This window comes from Talpa occidentalis, unplaced genomic scaffold (genome assembly GCF_014898055.3).
Source record: "Talpa occidentalis isolate TD23 unplaced genomic scaffold, MPIMG_talOcc4v2.1 talOcc4.11, whole genome shotgun sequence".
Lineage (NCBI taxonomy): Eukaryota > Metazoa > Chordata > Mammalia > Eulipotyphla > Talpidae > Talpa > Talpa occidentalis.
Genome location: NW_023601104.1, coordinates 7,297,395 through 7,316,157, shown reverse-complemented (window position 1 = coordinate 7,316,157; position 18,763 = coordinate 7,297,395). Strand labels below are relative to the sequence as shown.

At 50.5% G+C, this 18,763-nt stretch overlaps 1 protein-coding gene across 2 annotated transcripts in view; it reads left to right on the top strand.

Moving 5' to 3' along the window:
* The first annotated feature begins 7,940 nt into the window (after positions 1–7,940).
* Positions 7,941–18,763, top strand: part of MEIS2 (Meis homeobox 2) — a 208,339-nt gene continuing 197,516 nt past the window's right edge. For both annotated transcript variants that reach the window (XM_037502181.1, XM_037502179.2), the window contains exons 1-6: positions 7,941–9,055; positions 10,309–10,541; positions 12,156–12,297; positions 12,991–13,041; positions 14,042–14,092; positions 14,906–15,055. In XM_037502181.1, the coding sequence (XP_037358078.1) occupies positions 9,044–9,055; positions 10,309–10,541; positions 12,156–12,297; positions 12,991–13,041; positions 14,042–14,092; positions 14,906–15,055 (639 nt within the window). In that variant the 5' untranslated portion in view covers positions 7,941–9,043. The remainder of the gene's footprint in view (positions 9,056–10,308; positions 10,542–12,155; positions 12,298–12,990; positions 13,042–14,041; positions 14,093–14,905; positions 15,056–18,763) is intronic.

The following is an 18,763-nucleotide window of genomic DNA, read 5'->3' as shown; positions in this document are numbered from 1 at the left end:
CAACTTGTGTCTTTCCATCGAGTTCAAAAGCTTTTAAAGGTAAAACGTGCTGATCATTTATATGTATTATTTCCTTTTTTCCTTATCACAGCTTTTAAGCAAAAAGAAAGAAAAAGTATTTATATTTCCAAATTGCTTTCCCTGGAAGATTCCAGTCTTGCAGGTAATTTGATGGACCCGGACACATGTGCCCAGGGCATGCGGGTTATAAGACTGCTGTCCAGGCGATCCAGCGAAGCCCAGTTTGTCCTTTTTATTCCCCAAGTGGCTTAGCTGGAGCTGTGAGATGATATTTGAACATGAAACTTTCCAACTGCTATAAGCCTATTTCTGAGAAAAGGCTGGGAGTAGAAAGGAGGAAGGTTCCCTTCGAAAGTTAAGAAATGGTGCAAAAGACATGTAATCCGATGTGGAAAATTGAGTAAAAGAGGCAGTGCGCACTTTAGCTCAGGCAAAGATTGCTGAATCCTTTGAAGATACTGACACGGATTTTCCAGCTATGGGAGGAAAGAGAGAGTGGGGTGGGGGTGGGAGAATCCTAGGGTGGGCATTTTATGTAAATGAGTAAATTCGAAATGTAGTACAAATCCAGTATAGTAAAAGTGACAGTTCTGACAGTATTGACAACATAAATATATGTTTGAACACTGCACTTTCAGACACTTAACCGATGAAGCAATAAAAAACTTCGACTACAATATTTCAAATAATCGACATTGATGTTTTGATACATCATTTTTATACTCTGAATCGATCTAGCACTCTGGGGTTGGTCAATTTTAAGTAAAAACGGGCTGCAATTATTTGCACCTTGGCTAATGATGACCTAATAACAGTCCTCAATTAATTACACCCGAACTGTGCTTTCTTTCCTCAGAGTTTGTGCGTGGGGAGGGGGGGCAATTCTTGAGGAACCTAAGATTGTGTCACCCTGCCCCCCTCCCTTCTGCTTTTTTTTTTTTTCCGATTGTGGGGTGGGGGTAGAACTTCAGAAGGAGGAAGGACGTCTTTTGTCTGGTGGTCACACAAGCGGAGGTCCCCTCACTTCAAGGAGCCACTCGGTGGGTCTGAATTTGGGGTAGGATCCTGATTTTTACTCTGCAATGTCAAAACTAAAATTTAGAAAATGCAATCATAAAACTGAGTGAGTCTTCTGCTCCCCATGCTTCATACCCCTTCCTCTGTTCCAAAGACTCGATGGGCGATGTGCTCAAAGGAAGGATAGGGGATTTCTCTAAGATGCAGGGTGTGTGTGTGTGTGTGTGTGTGTGTGTGTGTGTGAGAGAGAGAGAGAGAGAGAGAGAGAGAGAGAGAGAGAGAGAATAAAAATTTAAGAGCACCTAAAGCGCCCAGCTGAAGCTGAATCACGCTTTCCACCCCATCCCCTTTGAGCTTCCCACACACCGCTGAGTGTTTACAGGCTACTGTTTAAAACAAACAAACAAAATAGCCAGAAATAAAAAAGAAGACAAATCTTTTTGAGAAAGGAGGGGAGATGCTGGTGAGCCCCGCATCCCCTGAGCATGCCTCCCCGGCTCTCCTAGACTTTGGCCTCTTTGCCCTGTGGATATTCCAGCGAGTGTTTCTACTCCGAATTCTCTTTCCCACTCTCCAAATTTGGTGTGGTAGCAGTGGTGGGGAGTGGGGATAAAGCTAGTTACTTTTTAAAAAATCTTGGACAAGCCCAAGATCCAGGTTCGAGCAGCCAGTCCACTGTGATGCCCAATTTGCGCGGCAGGTGGAGGGGGTGACAGTGGCCTCTCGCCCCACCCGGATTTTCCTAAAGGCAGGGTGCCGGGGTGTGCCCTGGCCACCCCAGGCGGAGCCCCTTCCAACTACCAACACTGAGACTGGGGCTTCTGACCTAAAAACTTAGCTGGGCTTCCAAGCCTCTGATTTTGTGTTTTTTTTTGTTTTTTTTTTTTTTTTCCCCTTCAAATTTCGCAAATGCAGCTTTAAGCCCTTCAAACCACCGCCAGCTGAGCTGCTGGGACTTCAACAACAGGTTAAGCAACATTAAGATGCTAATCGGACGCCAAGGAGGCGTCGTGACCCACGTTGGGCGAAGGTGGGAGCCTTGGAAGAGCCGGGGCGCAGCCAGAGCATCACCTCTTTCCGGGGGTACCGGCCTCTGACCTTCCAGGCCGTCCGCTCTGGAAGGGAGGATGGAAGCCAGGATAGTGGCCGCAGGAGGAGAGAAAAGAGGGGGATCAGATTGAGACAGGGGGAGAGCCTGGAGAAAGGGGAGCGAGGCAGAGCAAGGAGGCAAGAGCGCGCGGGAAGTAGCCAGAGGCGGCTCGAAGGGGCGCTCGTCGCCTTTGGAGCCCCGCCAGATAGCGCTAGAGGGCTATTTATTGAAATGCTTTCCTTCTGCAGGAGAGCGAAGCAGCTAAAATGGGGAGAAAGAAGAGTAAAAGGAGAAGTCCAGTGATTCCATCGCAGCCTGTTTAGGAAAATAAATTGTAGGACGCTTCTTTGTTATTAATAGGGGACCGGGAGGGGAAGGGAGAGGAAAAAATCTGGTAGAAACTCTCAGCAGGGAATGGACCAAAAACTAAATATCAACAAAATAAGATCCCCCCTCCCTTTCTTGATCCCAACCAGGGAGAGGGTGAGCCAAGTTAACAGGTAAGGAATCCAGGGAATTCTTCCCAGTCCAACTTTCAAAGCTGCTGGTTCCACTGCTGGGAAGGTCAGGAGCAGTTCACAAGGATGAGCAGAGGTTTACAGAGAAGAGATGTTTTTAAAGTAATAGATGGCTGCAAGGGGGGTGGGGAAGGAGAGGCCAACACATTATTGGAAACGCCAAATAAAATATATATCAAAAATTCCAACTGTCAGCCCGAAGGTCTGCAGCAGAAGAGAGCGCGTCAGCCTTTGTCCCAGCGATGCGGGGCTCAGGGCTGGGTGTAGGGCCAGCCCTCAAACTCCTGGAATAACTATTTATAAATACTCTGGGAAGCTTGCAGAAAAGATCTAGACTCTGAAATTCTCAGTTTCACTCAGAACCCAAAGAACAGTGCAGCAGATGGAGAGAGGAGGCCTAGCGAGAGAGAGTCCAGAGAGGAAGAATAAAATATCTTGATCCTTTCACTCGCTCAGTCCAGTAGTGCAAGAAAGAAAACTTCTTTAAATAATACTTTAAGGTACTGATTGGGTTTATTCTAAAGCCCCTGGCATCTCAAACATCTAGCTTCTCTTTTAAAATTGCACTTTCCTTTTTACCTAAAGGAATTTTTTGAATCAAAGTATTAATTAATATCTTTCTTCCAAACCAATAAATAGAAGCTCCACAAATAAAAAAAATTAACCTTGTAAGGCAAACAAACAAACAAACAAAAAAAAACGCCTGCTTAATCTAAAATATTCCAATTCAAAACATTAACCAAAGTTACAAATAAGATTAAGGTTGGATCTATTTGATTCTCTAGCAAGGCATCAATTGTTCTAACTGTTGTAAGAAGACAAAAAGGATTTAAACCCGGTGATTTTAATACACAGATTAACACTTCAGACCTCACAGTCCTGAGGAATTTGGAGTTATCTATGTCGAAGACCTATAACTTTCTAGAAAAGAAAGAAAGAAAAGAAATAGGCACATGGGCTTCTTAAGAAAGGTGGACAAATTCACCTAAGATAGAGCCCAGGTTTATAAACGCTCATTTCAAATTAAATACTCTCCAGAAATCCGATGCCCTTTAAATTAAGTAACTATCATGGGATTCGATTATTCTTTTTAAATCTAAAACGCTACCTATAATAGCATTCCATCTTGAGACAAAAAAAAAAAAAGGAAAAATAGAAAAGAAGCAGTTCTCAGAAGTCTTGGGGATGCTTCACTAAGAAAGACGTGATTAAAAACAGACTCTTAAATTTGAGAGGCCCAATTCCCCCTCCCATTCACCCCTCCCCAAAGGGTCTCCTCCCTTTCACCTCCTTTTTTAAGCAGTGCCCCCCACCCCCCACTCCAGAGCTAAGTAGCCGATTTGAGATTCAGAAGAAATAGGTTTCAGCATCCATATTTGTTCTGGGGCACTTGTAAAATGCGATTTGTAGAGGGTCTTTAGCCTTCTGATTGTCTTTGAATTGTTTTTACTGAAACAGATCTTTTGCAGTTAATGAGTCCCCACGCAGCTGGACAGCTCCTCTCGGACACTGAGAACTCTAACCCCAAAATGACCCCAATTTGACACCGCAAGATGAAATTTTACCGCCTGTTAAAACCATTTCCAGCCTGGGCAAAAGGAGCTGACTGTTGATGGAGGTGTGTGCTGCCTCTTGCGACCCCATCTCGCGCCTGTCTCCGGGCCTGCCCCACCTACTTTTCCTTCACCCCAAAGTAGGAGAGCAGAAGAGGCTCGCCTCCCAGCCTGAGCGGGGGGTGCTGATGCTGGGAATGGAGCATCAGTAATGGTGCTACCAGATGAGGAATCAGAAAGTGTGTGTGCCCCCACTGCTTTGGAATCGCTTCCATAGGACTGCGAATTTGGAGGTGGGGGGGAACCAGGAAGTTCCTAAATGTTTTTCAGCTCTATTAATAAGACATCAGCAAATTGGTGATTTCAATGGCACTTTGAATTCATCACACTGACCAAGAACGGACACCCTGAATCACCACCAACTTGATCTCTTGTGTAATCCACCCGAGCTTCGCTATTTTAAACTAAGTTTCTCATAAATGACATGCAACTAGGTAAGTGAACTCGCTAGTCACAAGAAAACCGGGGGTCTTCCCCAGGGCAATTGGCAAATTTTTAAATGACACAAATTTTCCTCCAGTAGGGATTCTTTAACACTCACACTTCTTAACTAGTCTTTGGAGTTAAAGATGATTGGATTTTTTTTCCCTTTGACATCTTAAAATGCCCTATTTCTCTCCCCCTCCCATTTAGCCAGATTTGCTCTGTTGTTTGTCTTAATGTATTCAGTAAAATGCAAGAGAAGTTACAGAATATTGGAGAGAAAGAAAGGAGTAAAGGATTAAAATGCCTCTGCTTCACCCAAAGTAAGAAAATAGACTTTATCAACGTTTTTCACTTTTATAAGACCCAAGGTATACCCAGGGTGTAATCAATCTATTATAAGCTCAAAAAAACTTTAAAATTAAAAAAAAAATCAGTTCTCTGAATTCTTTTTATTCAGATGCACTGCCACGGAAGAAACATTTTTTAAAAAAATACTTGTGAAGTTTTTCTAAATAAAGATTGTGGATGATAATTCAGTTCACAGTATCACGATGGGGGAAAAACACCGAAAAAGCAGCAGAAAGTAGCAAAGTTGAATATTGAACTGAGACGCAGGGGTTCGGGGCGGTTCGAAATTGATCTTCACAAAAGAAGCGCTTATCATGGAAACCGAGTTTCTCTTTTAAAAGTAAAGTAACAGGGCATTTGAAAACAACATCATTCTATTGGCGACCATAAATCCGCAGCATTGAAAATAATAACAACTGGAAAAGGAACCACTGAAAAACACTGTCAACTTCTCAGCCAGCGGCGCTGCGGGGGAGAAACTTGGATCCACCAATATCAAGATCTCTGCAAAATCGAAAACACTCGGCAGAGAGAACAGATTGGTTTTTGTCTCTTAGCCTTCCCACCCCGGTTCAACTGAATTCGTAAAACTGCCGCCGGAAATAAAATTCGGGAATTCAACTTTTTTTTTTTCTTTTGCGCCTTTTCTTTCTTTTTTTTTTTTTTTTTTACTCACCTTTTTTTATATGTCCAGGAGCAACTCCGCAACAAATAAGAAGAATGTCTTAAATCTTGGAGATCGTCTAGGAAAAAAAAATTAGGAGGTAGAGCGGGAAGGACCCTCCTCGCTGCTACCACCAACCTGCAGGTTTCCTACCCTGGGCCGGGTCGACTTCTGCAGGCGTGAAGGCCGGCACCAGAGCGGCTGAGAACCCGGGCTCCACTGCCCTCCCGGAGCTCCGGGCGCCGGGCTGCCCCTGCTCTGGCCCTGCGGGCGAGCACCTCGCGGTCCGCAGCCCTGCTCCCCGCGCCGGCGACCCTCCTCTGTGCCAGCCTCGCACTATCTTTCTTTATATGTCCCGCAGACATCATTGTTATGATGGTTCATTTAATCAAACTGTTTAATTGCTCTGGTAATCACTATCATCATCACAGGTGCTCAATCATTCATCATTTTTGGAGGGCTTTATTGACCTCCGGAGTTCATTTCCCAGTCCTATTAAAACCGGGCCAAATTTCTTCGGCTCCGCTTGGAGTCTGCGGGCTGCGATCTGAGCCCTCTAGGAGAGTGTGGTCCGAAAGCCTAGCAGTGAGCAGAGGAGATGGAAGGGGGTCAAAAAGGAAAAAAAAAAAAAAAGCCCACCCTTCACACACACACACACACTTTACATGATCTCCCTGCTCCCCAACCCACCCGAGGTCGGCCAAAGGCGCGCGCGGAGAATACACTACTTTTCACTCTCCAGAATGGGTGCAAAGTTGGAGAGGGAGGCAGCTGTGGAGGAACGATCTGTTTTCGATTCCCTGGGCCCGGGATCAAGCACCAGGCCGAGAGCACGGAGTGGGGAGAGGGAGCGATCCGAGCGCAGCGCCGGGCTGCCGGGCTGCCCGAGCCGGGGGCGGCGGGTGTGCAGAGCCCCGCGCGGGGGAGCCCCCGTAGCTCCGCCCCCGGCTCGGGGCTCCCGGTGATTGACGCGCGGCCGCCGGGAAACTCGGCGCGCGGAGGTGAGACTGGGTGCAGCTCCGGCCGGGGATTGGGTGAGACACCGGCGAACTCCTTGCAACACAAAACGGTGTGGAGTCGTTACCTTCCTCCACCCACTCCCCCACGCTTGTCCCTTTTGGAAAAGTTCATTCCGAGCCGGCCCCTCTTCCAGATCTCAAGCTTGGCCCGAGGTAAGGAACGCAGCGCCCGGCCAGCGTCCCCGCGCCCGGGCCTCTGCAGCCAGGGCCGCCACAACAAAGCTGGTGCAGAATGGAGCTAATCCTCCTGGCAGTGCTCGCTCTCCCTGCCTCTCCCACCGCACACACGCGCGCACACACACACTCACACACGCACATGCACACCCCGTGCTTCCCAGCTATAAGCGAGATCCACTTCGGAGGCGCAGGACAGTCGCGCGCGCGCGCGCTCGCGCGCGCACACACACACACACACACACACCAGACAGCAAACACTCCAACGACTTGCTCCTCACTTTCTCTTCTCCCGGTTCCACCGCGGCCCCCCAACACTCTCCAGGGTGGCCCTCGTCCGCACCGCTTGGAGGCAGTACTCTCTGAGTTAAGCTGACTCTTCTTGTCCAGGAAAAAAAAAATAAAATAAAATGAAAAATACTGACCACAAGGGTCCTGAATATGCACAGGAAAGTGCCACTTAAAACACACAGACACACAGACACGCACACATACACACACACCACCGTCCTCTAGCCTAGCCTAGCGGTTGTGCTGTCTGCAGAGCCTGCTCCCCTGGCCCTTCGCGGCAAGCCCGGAGGGTGCGGCAACCCGCCGGCCGAGAAATAGGGGCCCGCGGGACCACCAGGAACAAAAGCAAGAGCGCCATGCCCCGCGTGCCCGTCCCGACCCCGCTCGGCGTGCGCCCGGCGCGCCGGGAACGTGAACTCGGAGGAAGTTGCCCAAACCGAAAAGCGCCGAGGCTGTACCGGACTTTCCCTGTGGTTTCCTGCAGTTTTCCTCTCTGCGCTCTCCCTGTCCTCTTCATTTTCTCTCTCCCTCTCTCTGCACGCCGGCTCGCGCGCCCTCGCGCGCGCGCGCAGACACACACACACACACACACGCACACACACGCGCGCACACCCGCGCGCACACACACCCCCTCCCCGCGCCTCCCCCTCCCGGTCCCCGCGGAGGAGCAGGCGCTCTGATTTGCTCGGGTCGGCTCCGCGCCTGCCTCCCCTCCCCCCGGCCCCCACCTCCCCGCCCCCCAGCCGGGGCCGTCCGACCGCACTCGCTGGAGAGCACAGGCTCGGCGCGGCGCGCTCCTTCTCGCGCCCGCTCGCGCTCGGGACGCGTCTCCGCCGCCGCCGGGCTATGGCCACCGCGACTTCCGGGGGCCGCCACTTCGTCCTCCCGCCGCCGCCCCGCGCCGCCCCGCCGAGCCTCCGCGCGCAGCCGGGCCGCCGCCAACCTGCCAACACCTACTGACACGCACCATCCCGGGGAGAGAAAGGGGCGCGGGCGCGCGAGAGAGCGCGAGGGAGAGCGAGCGAGCGAGCAGGAGAGAGAGGGAGAGACAAAATCCCCACCAGGAGAGGGGGGCAGGAAGCCCAGCTCTTGCAAAGTATTCCTCTTTTTTGCTGGATTTTTTTGGCCCCCTGCTTTCTTTGCGCGACCCTTGCAAGGGAGAGGATCGCGCGCTGGGCTCCGCGGGGGCCGGGCGAAAGGAGGGGGGAGGGGGAGGAACGTTCAAGAAGCAGAAACCCCTCGCGGAGTTTTGCTGGAAGAGAAAAAAAAACGGGTCTGAAAGATTCCTGCTCTTCATCATCATCAAGCATCATTCATTCACTACCTTGACATTCCGGGCTCTGATTGACAGCTGGAGTGGCAAAAAGCCATGAAACACGACAGTTCGGGTACATGTGGGCTGCTGACGGGCCGCTCGTAACCTCCAGTTCGAGGGCTTGACCATTTTTTTCTTCTTTTTCTTCTTCTTTTTCTTTTTTTTTTTTTTTTTCTTTTTTTTTTTTTTTTGCAACTGAGGGGAGCAGAAGAGAATCAGGGGGCTAAGGAGGCCCGAAGAGCAGGAGGAGGGGCTGGGGGAGGAGGTGGAGAGGAAGCTCAGGAGCAGGACAAGAAGAGGAAAAAAAAAAAGAGAAAAAGAAGAAATATCCCAGGAAAAAAACCAAAACAAAACAAAACTCTCCGTTGCCCGGCGTGGCTTTCCCCCACCCCTCCCCCTAAAAAATCACATATTGGAGAATTGGGAGAAGTCTCCTTGGTTTGGAAAAAAAAAAAAAAAAAAGGAATCTTCAGCCTAGATCACTTTCTTATCCGGACTGGGATATTAAATAGACGCCACATCCAGGAGTTTATTGGAGCGCAGACTGATGGCGCAAAGGGTAGGTTTAAATCTCCAGCACTTACCTAGATATAAATCCTCCTGAGGGGCCTGTCCCGATGCCTCCTCTCGCTGCAGCGCTGCTGCTGCTGCTGCTGCTCCTGCTGCTGCTGCTGCTGCTGCTCCTGCTCCTGCTGCTGCTGCTTGATGATGGCCGCCAGGATTTAAAAAAATAGCAGCGAAATTATTCATCGGCTTCTTTTCCCCCCCGTGCCTCTGCGTGTGTGCGAGTGTGTGTGCGTGCGTGTGTGCGTGTCTGGGCGCGCGTGTCCCAGCGCCGTGCGAGCGGGCGGGCGGCGAGTGCGTGTGAGCGGAGTGTGTGTGCGTGTGCGTGTGTGTGTGTGTGTGTGCTCGTGCAATTGTCACACGCTTTCGCCTCGCTGCAGCCCGGCCTCAGCCGCGCGGTCCCCCCCGGGCGCTCCAGCTCCGCGGCTGGCTCGGGGCGGGCGCGGGCTGCGCAGGAGCCGCCGCCGGGGCCGCCGCTGGGGCCGCGCAGCCCGGCCGCCGCCGGGACGGGCGGGGGCTGCTTGTTTTGTCTCTGCCGTTGACAAGGACGCGGGGAATCCAGCGGCTCAATAATGTTTCTGGTAACTTTCACGTTCTTCCCTCCTCCCTGCGCGCCCAGCCCCGGGGGAGGCGCTGGCCCTGGGCTTCCCTGGTCCTCGGCGCGGGCGTCCTTGTTGGGAGCGTTTTTTCTTCTCTTTATTTTCTTTCATTTCGCCTTTTGATTTATTGGAGGCTCTGGAGGAGGCGGAGGGGGGCCGGGGGTGGGATCCGGGGCTTCCTCTGCGCGCTGCCTGCACTTCTCGCTCGGCGGGCGCGCTCCGGTCCTGCAGCCTCCGGCCCGGGCGGGACGGCGGAGCCCCTCGGCCCCCGGCCTCGGCGCCCCCTCTCCGCGCTCCAGACGCTGCTCGGGGCTCAGGCGTTTGCATTTTCAATTTTAAAAACATCGCCCCCCACCCCCCGCCCCGTAACTTTCAACTTCGTTGTTGCGGCCGGTTGGGTTCCTGTGTGTGCAACTCGTGCTCGATACTTTTCTCCTTTCTGACTTTTTTTTTTTTTTTTTAATTTCTCTCTCTCCCTCCCTCCCCCCCTTCCCCCCTGCTCGCTCTCCCTTCGCTCCCCTCCGCCCCCCGTCCTTCCCATCCCTTTCCTACTCTTGCTCTCTTCTCCCGGCTGCCTTTTCCACCCCCCTCGGCTCTCCCGGCTCGTCCTCACCTCCTGCGCCCCCTCCCCCGCGCCGGGCTCTGACAGTACGATGAGCTGCCCCATTACGGCGGGATGGACGGAGTAGGGGTGCCTGCTTCCATGTACGGAGACCCCCACGCGCCGCGCCCGATCCCCCCGGTTCACCACCTGAACCACGGGCCGCCGCTCCACGCCACGCAGCACTACGGCGCGCACGCCCCGCACCCCAATGTCATGCCGGCCAGCATGGGATCCGCTGTCAACGACGCCTTGAAGCGGGACAAGGACGCGATCTATGGGTAAACCAACCGCCCCCCGCTCCCGACCCAGCAGGCTGTGTGTGAGCGTGAGCGCAGTGTGTGTTCGTCTCCGTGGCGGCTGGGGGTGGCGGGAGACGGCTCGGCGAGGAGGTATTTCTGCCTGGGGTAGGGGGGAGTCGCGAGCCGTAGGAGAGCACCGTGCGGGGGGCCTGCTCTCCAGGCCCCGGGCTTCTCGGCCCCGGAAGAATTGGCTTCCTCCGCCCCCACGGGCCGCGCGCCCCGGACCCCACAGCTCGGAGTGGCGGAGTCCTCGGGACCCGGCCAGGGCCTGGTCCCCAAGGACGGGGCTCCCAGCAAAGGGCGCAGGGCGAGCGGGTCCTTCCAGGCCCCCTAGCAGAGGCCTTGACGAAGGGGAAAGTTTCCTGCCGTTGGGAAGCAACTTTGTTTGGTTTGGTTTTGTTTTGTTTTGTTTTTTTGCTTCTATTCTGTTTCCTACCGAGAGGCTGGGAGTCCCCAAAAGCAGCTTGAGCTGGGATCGGGGCTGCTTCTGTCGGCCAGGAAATCCTAATCACCCACTTCTTAATTCTCTGTAAATAAAGGGGGCAGACCTTGAAGTGCAGCGGGGTGGAAGGCAGGGGCGGCTGCTTGCACCGAGCGGCTCTGGGGGCAAGTGAGCGAGAAGGCTGGAAAATTATTTTATATTCGGAGAGAGCTCGGGAGGGATGGAGGGGCACGGTCCCAGCGTGCATCCCACGGGCTCTCGCCGCTGAGGTAGGTGGGGAAGGCGGCGGGATGCCTAGGGGAGGGGACAGTCGGTAAACAGCGACTGAGCCTGAAGCCAGAAGCCACAAGCATCCCCAAGTGTAGTTCCACCGCCCCGAGGAGCACAAAGGGCAGAAGCAGACGCACATTTCCAAGTTTTAACACTCGATTTATTTATTTTTGCCTGCTGCAACGCTGGGAGAAATGTGGTTTTTGGAAGGGAGCGCTCCAACGTTTAACATTCCTATAATGTTGGCCCCCACACCCGGGTTTTACTAGAAGTCGAGCAAACAAGTTTAGAAGGCAGAAGACTGGAGAGTCCTCTCTCCGGTTTAGGAAATTCCGCTTCGGGTGTGCTTGGAAGGTGAAGCCTTGGGCCTTGTCTGCAATGTCTATTAAAATGCGGAGTTAGAACACTTTTTGATTTCACAGAATGTTGCTTTCTGGTGGGGTCAGGCCTGGGGCGCAGGCTTGCTCAGGCGGCCTTCCCAGCGGTGTGGGGGGGGGTCTGGATCAACCCCCCCGGCTCCAGACTGACTGAGCTTCTTGCATGTCTCATTGCCTTCCAGCTGAGGCTCTATGGACTTGGCGGGCTAAAGTGGCCCAGGGCTTCTCTGACCAGCTCCGAGGGGCTCCTGAGCGCAGGGGAAGAGCCAGGCCCGTGTTTTTTTTAGGTGGTTTTTTTTTTTTTTTTTGGTGTTTTTTTTTTTTTTTTTCCTTTCTGTTTCTGGCCCAGGCTGGGCTGGCTGAGGACGGGTTGCAAAGTGTGGTGCGTGTCTGTTGTAGAAAAGAAGGAATCCAAACCCTCCAAACTTGTTGATTACAGTTCTCGCTCCTTCCCCTCTGCACCCCGTCTCCGTGTGTGTGTCTCTGCGTGGCGCTGCCCGTTAGGCACCCCTTGTTTCCTCTGTTAGCTCTGGTCTTTGAGAAGTGCGAACTGGCGACCTGCACCCCCCGGGAACCCGGAGTGGCCGGCGGAGACGTCTGCTCCTCCGACTCCTTCAACGAGGACATCGCGGTCTTCGCCAAGCAGGTCCAACCTCCCTGCCCCTCTCGCCCTCCTGCAGCCCCCCCAACACCCCCTCCCCTGAGCTCCAAGCTCTGCAAGAAAGAGTTGGAAAAGGCCGGGAACCCGATCTGTACCCCGGGCCCTGTCTGCGCGCTCTGCCTCCTCCCCACCCCCGAGCCTGCAGGCGATCTGGGAGCCGAGATACATATGGGTGTTTGTTTTCCCCCCTAGCCGGGAATACAGGGCCTCGACCCTCGAATTAAAGCTGACCTGCTCCTAATCTGGGGCTTGGCCTTTTCCCTCGCCTGCAGCTACTCGAACAGGAATCGGGGACAGGGGCTGGGAGGGACCTCAAAAGTGTCCGGGAGGGAAGGAAGCCCGGCGCCTTTCGGGGCTGCCCGCGCCGGGCGCGCTGAGGGACCTTGAGAACCGCAGCCCACTGGACGGCAGGATGTAGGGGGACGCGGGGTTCCGAGACCCGGCCCAGAGCTCCCGGCTGCAGCCCGGCGCTCCCAGGTACCTCTTCTTGGGGCCAGGACCAGCAGGCCCTGCTCCCTGTTCAGCCAGCCCCGCTGCTAGAAGGCCCTGGTGGGCAGCGTCTGTTTCGCCAAAGGCCCTCTCCACGTCTCCAGCGCCCCTCCGTCCTTACTCGGTGACAGGGTTTTTCCCCTTTTCAGTGGGGTGCTCATTCATGCTGACTTCTCCTGCTTCTTCTAGGTTCGCGCCGAAAAGCCACTTTTTTCCTCAAACCCAGAGCTGGACAATTTGGTAAGGCTCGCTTCCTCGCCTTCCCCCGGGCGCGCCCCCTCCCCGGCCCAGAGCGCCCCGTTTCCCCCAGGACCCCCGGGGAGTGGGTGTAGCGCCTCCGGGGAGCTCTGAGGGCCCGGAGGAGGCCAGGGGCAGCCGAGAGTCCTTGCCGGGGAGCTGGGGGTGAGGGCGGAGTGCAGCCCCGCGCGCGCCGAGGCTGGGGTGGCAGGAGCCCGGGGCGCGGCGCCCAGGGCGAGGGCAGGGGATGCTTCCCCAGTCCTCAGCCCCCGGAGTGAGGCTGCGAGAAGTGAGTTATTTCCTCTGTCTGCCGGGGCAGGCGGCGGAGCCTCGGGCTGCAAACCCAAAGGAAGTCCCCGCGAGCGCGGCGGAGGGCGGGCTGGGCGGCGAGGGGGTGGGTGAGGGGCAGGCCTGCGCGGGCCACTTTTAGGTGCGATTCTTTTGCTAATTTGCACGATTTCAATATTAAAAGTACTTAAATCCGCTTTCAAAGGCCCTGCCTCACCATTCAGCTGGAGTATTTCCTTCTTTACTGAGGACGGGTTTCGCTGGGTGTGCAGCTCTGAAAAGCTTTCTCTCTTCAGAGAAGCGCCTTTCTCTCTCTCTCTCTCTCTCTCTCTCTCTCTCTCTCTCTCTCTCTCTCTCTCTCTCTCTCTCTCTCTCTCTCCGCCCCCCCTCCGCCCCCCAATTTGGCCTGAGGTCGAGGGAGCGGTTAAAGTGGGCTCTGGAGGAGAAAGCAGTCCTGACAAATAACCCAGGGAACATGAGGGGGACAGATATGAAAGGCTTCGGCTCAGGTTGAGTCAGATTTCTACTCCGTGGCCAATGAGGCAGAGATGATTAGTAATCACTTGGTTTTTCTGAGGATTTCTTGCTGTGTGGGTTTTGCCTGACCACCTGCCTCGTTTCCCCCGCCCCAGCCCCATCCCCTTACCCTACCTATCCCAGCCGGGATGTCCAGAGTCACGGATCCCTAACTCCACACTCTCAACTTCTCTTGCAGATGATTCAAGCAATACAAGTATTAAGGTTTCATCTTTTGGAGTTAGAAAAGGTAAGCAGGAAACGACCACCTCCACCACTTTGATTTTGCCAGTTTTTCCCTCTCCCAGTTGAGCTGGGATGTTTTCAACAAACCTTCATTCTGAGGGACTGGGCACCTAGAGATTGCCAGCTACATGTTACTATGTTCTGCCTTCAAATTGCTCCTCAAGCCAGGGGCTCAGAGGATGGGTGAATTAGGACAGCTTTGCCTTTTGAAGTGTTCCCCCACCCCTCCCTTCTTTTTTTCCCCAGGCACTTGGGATTATTTTGAAATGCAGCAAACCATTTGTGTTACTGGACATTCAGCCTGCTTGCATCTCTATTAGCTCAACTCACCCTCGGCCCAAAGCGTGCGCTAGGTGCAAGGCAGAGGGAATCATCCTCGCTGGGGTGTCTTTACATTGCTCTGCAGCTCAATCGCTTTCCCCTGGAAACATACAAAACTCCTAGCTTATTGAATGGCAAATGCTAATGCTGTTCCCAGTTCCAGCGTTCTAACGTTTTGATGTTGTCATCAAATCGGATTTTCCTCCCTGGACTCCCAGTCAGAACCCAGTTCTTTCCAGTCCCGTTTCTTCTCTCTTTATTGAAACTTGTTGCTCAGGGAAGTCTCTGGAGAATAATATCTGCTGCAACAATTGCTCTATTGTTTCCTCAACTTCAACTATTACACCCATTAATTAGAGGTAGTTTGCAAGATATGGCACTGTTACTCTTACCAAATGTAACTTTGCAACCTGATTTTTTTTTTCCATTTTAAAATGAAACAAAACAATGACAACAACAATGTGAGCTGAACCCTCCATCATGACACTCCTTCTAGGTCCATGAACTGTGTGATAACTTCTGCCACCGGTACATTAGCTGTTTGAAGGGGAAAATGCCCATCGACCTCGTCATTGATGAAAGGGACGGCAGCTCCAAGTCAGATCACGAAGAACTTTCAGGCTCCTCCACAAATCTCGCTGACCATGTAAGTCTGTGAGCCTTTGGTGTTCTATTAAGACCAGTGGTCAAGCATTAAAAACAAACAAACAAAAAAAACTTGTAATATCTAGCTCCACTGTTTTCTTTTTGAAGTGATTTGGTCTCTTTGGGTTTTTGTTGTTGTTGTTGGTTTTTTTTTTTTTTTTTCCTCCCTTGCTCCCTACCTTTGCCATAGCTTTCAATCTCTGCTTCCTTTTTCTTGGCTCTCCTCCTTATTTATGTTGAGAGCCAAAACAACCAGGGAGTTGATAGAGTGATTTGTGCTCTTACTGTGTAAAGTTTCCTGGATTTGGTGACTTGAGTGTTAGCAAATTGTCTGTTAGATATGGTGACTGCTGCTTTTTCTGCTTTCTCAACCCTGTGTCATCAGTGCAGCAGGGATGGGGAGAAGCAAGACAGCTAGCTGGACAGGATGAAGGCGAGAGAGGACTGAAGGAAAAGAGAACTGAGGAGGGCTGACTTCCCAGCCTCTCCCAGAGATGACAATCCTGAGAATTACTGGCAATCTTGCATTGCATTAGAAATAAAAGGAGTGAACTCAGAACAATTCTCAGAGCTTTTGCTCTATAGAAACTTATTGTCAGAAAATGGACTTATTGCCAAGTGCCTGAAGCATCTTCATAATAAAAGACAGTAACCTTGATGAAACAATTATTAACAATGTATTACAGAAAGCTGAAGGGAATTGTGATAGAGTAACCATAGGTTAGTGGTTGAATTTTAACACTTTAACAGTTGGTGAAGGAGGAGGAAGAGGATATAGTAAGGAGGGACTGTGTGTGTCAGGCCAGGAAGGGAGATTTCTTTCTATTCTCTCTGTTTTTAATCCTATTTTGGAACCAATCTAGTAAGTCTGATGCTTAAAAAAAAGCATATGTAGTGAGACTGAAATTTTGAAAAAGAAGCAAAGAGAAGAAAGATTACAGCTGGTAGGAAAGGCAAGAGTTGTGAGGTTAAAGAGTGGGTGTGAATAGCAGTTTATTTATAGGAACTCAAGCCTGGGGGCGGTGGGGGACTGGGCGTCTATAGATTACATTCAATTGAACTCACAACCTCAATGGATATAGGCTATCGTCTAATAACTTGGTGCCTGAAATATTAATTTAACATTCTGTGGAATTAAACAGGCGTTGAGGCTTGAAGGCAGTTGGTATCTTCACCACCACCACCCCCCCACTTTCCTGGGTGTTAAAAGGAAATGAATTGATATGCCTTGAGAATCAAATTTCTGTGAGGTTGTCCTTTTCCCCCTTCCCCCCCAACCCACTCTCAAAGTTTTGAAAATGTGCAGTCATTAATTTTTCATTATTAGCCTTTGCACTACATGAAAAGCCAGCCTAAAAACAAAAGTTAAAAAAAAAAAAAGAAAAGAAAACCTTAGTCCGATTCTGAGACAATGAATACTGTGGTGTTGAGAGCTCCTGTGCCTCTCTTTGCTCTTGACTTGTTTCTTACCGTGGGGGAAGCTTTGGGAAGCTCTTTCGTATATGGTGTGTATTAACTGAAATCCAATGGGTGTAGCAGCAGCAATGGAAAAGTTGCTTTGCTGAGGCCTGACTATGTGAGGTGTGCTGGTGCTCGAGGCATGACACTCACTACCTTAAAATATTTGTTCTGCTGTTATTTGTTTGTTTATTTTCATTGCTCCTGTTTCTAAATTCATCTGCATTTTACACTGTTGGGGAAGTGAGAAGGAGGCCCTTTACTTGGGGTTTGCAGAATGGAAGCTTCCCAGTTGTGTGCAGCCAAAGCTTCGCTCGTGACTTTTCTCGGGGTCTCGATACTTGTTTCCCAGAACAGTTTCTTGCCAACTGTTTTCCAAGTGGATGTAACTGGAGCATGCTGGCATTTACATAGGAGAGACAAGATAGAGTAGCCTGTTTAGAGTCTTGGCTGATAGACAACACCCATGCGTGGAACAATTGTCATATTTAAATTACACTCAAGAAAGAAGGGGTGCCTAAGAGGCTAATGCTTTAATAATTTAATAATCATCATCTTTGGATAAAAGAGGCCACTGTACCATCGTTTCTCCTCTTTCAGCCCCCCCCTGCCCCCAATCAAATAAATTTGACAACTGATTTATTTTGAACCCATGAGGGATTGCCACCTCATTGGGCATCATCATTTAAAGTCTGTTATGTCCCAGAGATCTGCACTATAATGTTTTTACTTTAGCCCCCCTGCTATTTGTTTTGAAAGGAAGCAATAATTTGTTCCACCAGCACACCAAGTAGGAAATGGCAAGGTTTGCCACAAACTTGAATGTTATGCAGGAGGTGAGAGAAAACCTTGGAGAGTTTTTCCCATTTCTGATACTTTTGCACCATAGGTGCATTGATTGGATTTACTTCCAGGCTTCCCCTACAAAGGGAATCCTCTTATGCTTCGGTTTCTTCTGCAAGCACAGCCTCCCTCCTCTCCCCAACCAGAAAAAGAGTGAAAGCCCCCACAGAACCACTACCTGAAAGTGGTACAAGTGGGACATTTTCAGCATGTAAATGTGTCCAATTTGAACCTCCAGGTTTATTTTTTCATTTGCTTTGATGTGCATATTTAATACATTGCCCCAGGCTGGCTCTCATTTGGTGCACGCTGGTGCAGGGGTGATGATGAGCCACTTCAGAAGGCCCGAGACAGTGTGTTGTTTTCTCCGTTTTATCTGTTGGCCCACTATTCTGATCCACTGCGCTTCCTCGTGGTTTTATTTGCACATGAAATGCTGAGAGCATTTCAACTTATTGGCTATGAATAATGACAGCTAAAAAAGAAGTGTAGTTTAATTTGTTGTGTGCCAAGGTTTCTCTTGTGGAGGTGACAGTTTGTGACAGCTGTTTGACACCCCCCAAACACATACACCTCTATCCTTATTAAGTAGTATCAAGCTACCCTGTGTGTGTGCATGTGTGTGTGCGCGTGTGTGTAAGGAAGGAGCAGGCAAAGAGGGAGAGAGTGAAAGAAAGGAAAGAGTAAGTGTGTAATTTTGTGTAGTAGGTAGCAGAGAGAGAAGCGGCAGGAGCAAAATATTAAGTGCCAAAATAGCTTTTGATTTTCTTATTAAGAAATTTGAAAATAGAAATGAATAAAAGTAATTGCTATAAATATCTTGAAAGCAAGTATTTTTGGCAGACTTTTTAAGAATGAATTTTATATACTATTACTTAGCAAATCAGATTGTTGTCATGCTGATTTCACATTCCATAATTTTATGTAAATAATCTGATGTCATATAAATGCATTAAATGAAGACAACAAAATGTCTTACCTTCCATATGTTACATTCCGTGAAGATGCTGGATTTGTTCATTTATTATTGACACGTAAATGCTGGGCATAATGATAAAAGGAAGTTTGGAATTAAACAGAAAATAAAATTTGCAACATTGGTTACTATTTTGCTATGTTTAGTAAATTCAGAATGCACACTTGTATTTTTAACGTGATAATGTATTTTATCTTATACTCTTACTATAAGAGTAGTCGCTATAGGTAGCAAACTGCAATTACGGCATTTTTTTTTTTTTTAAATGTTGGGGGCGAACTTGATGGTGAGAGAAAATAGAACTCTTTCCAGCTGCAATTCATGTTAAGTTTCCCAGACATTCAAATTTATTGTGTTTAAAATAAACATGTCAAGAAACCAATCTTCAAAAAAAGTTTCAACTTGAAAAGTGTTGTGGAATAATCATGCTTT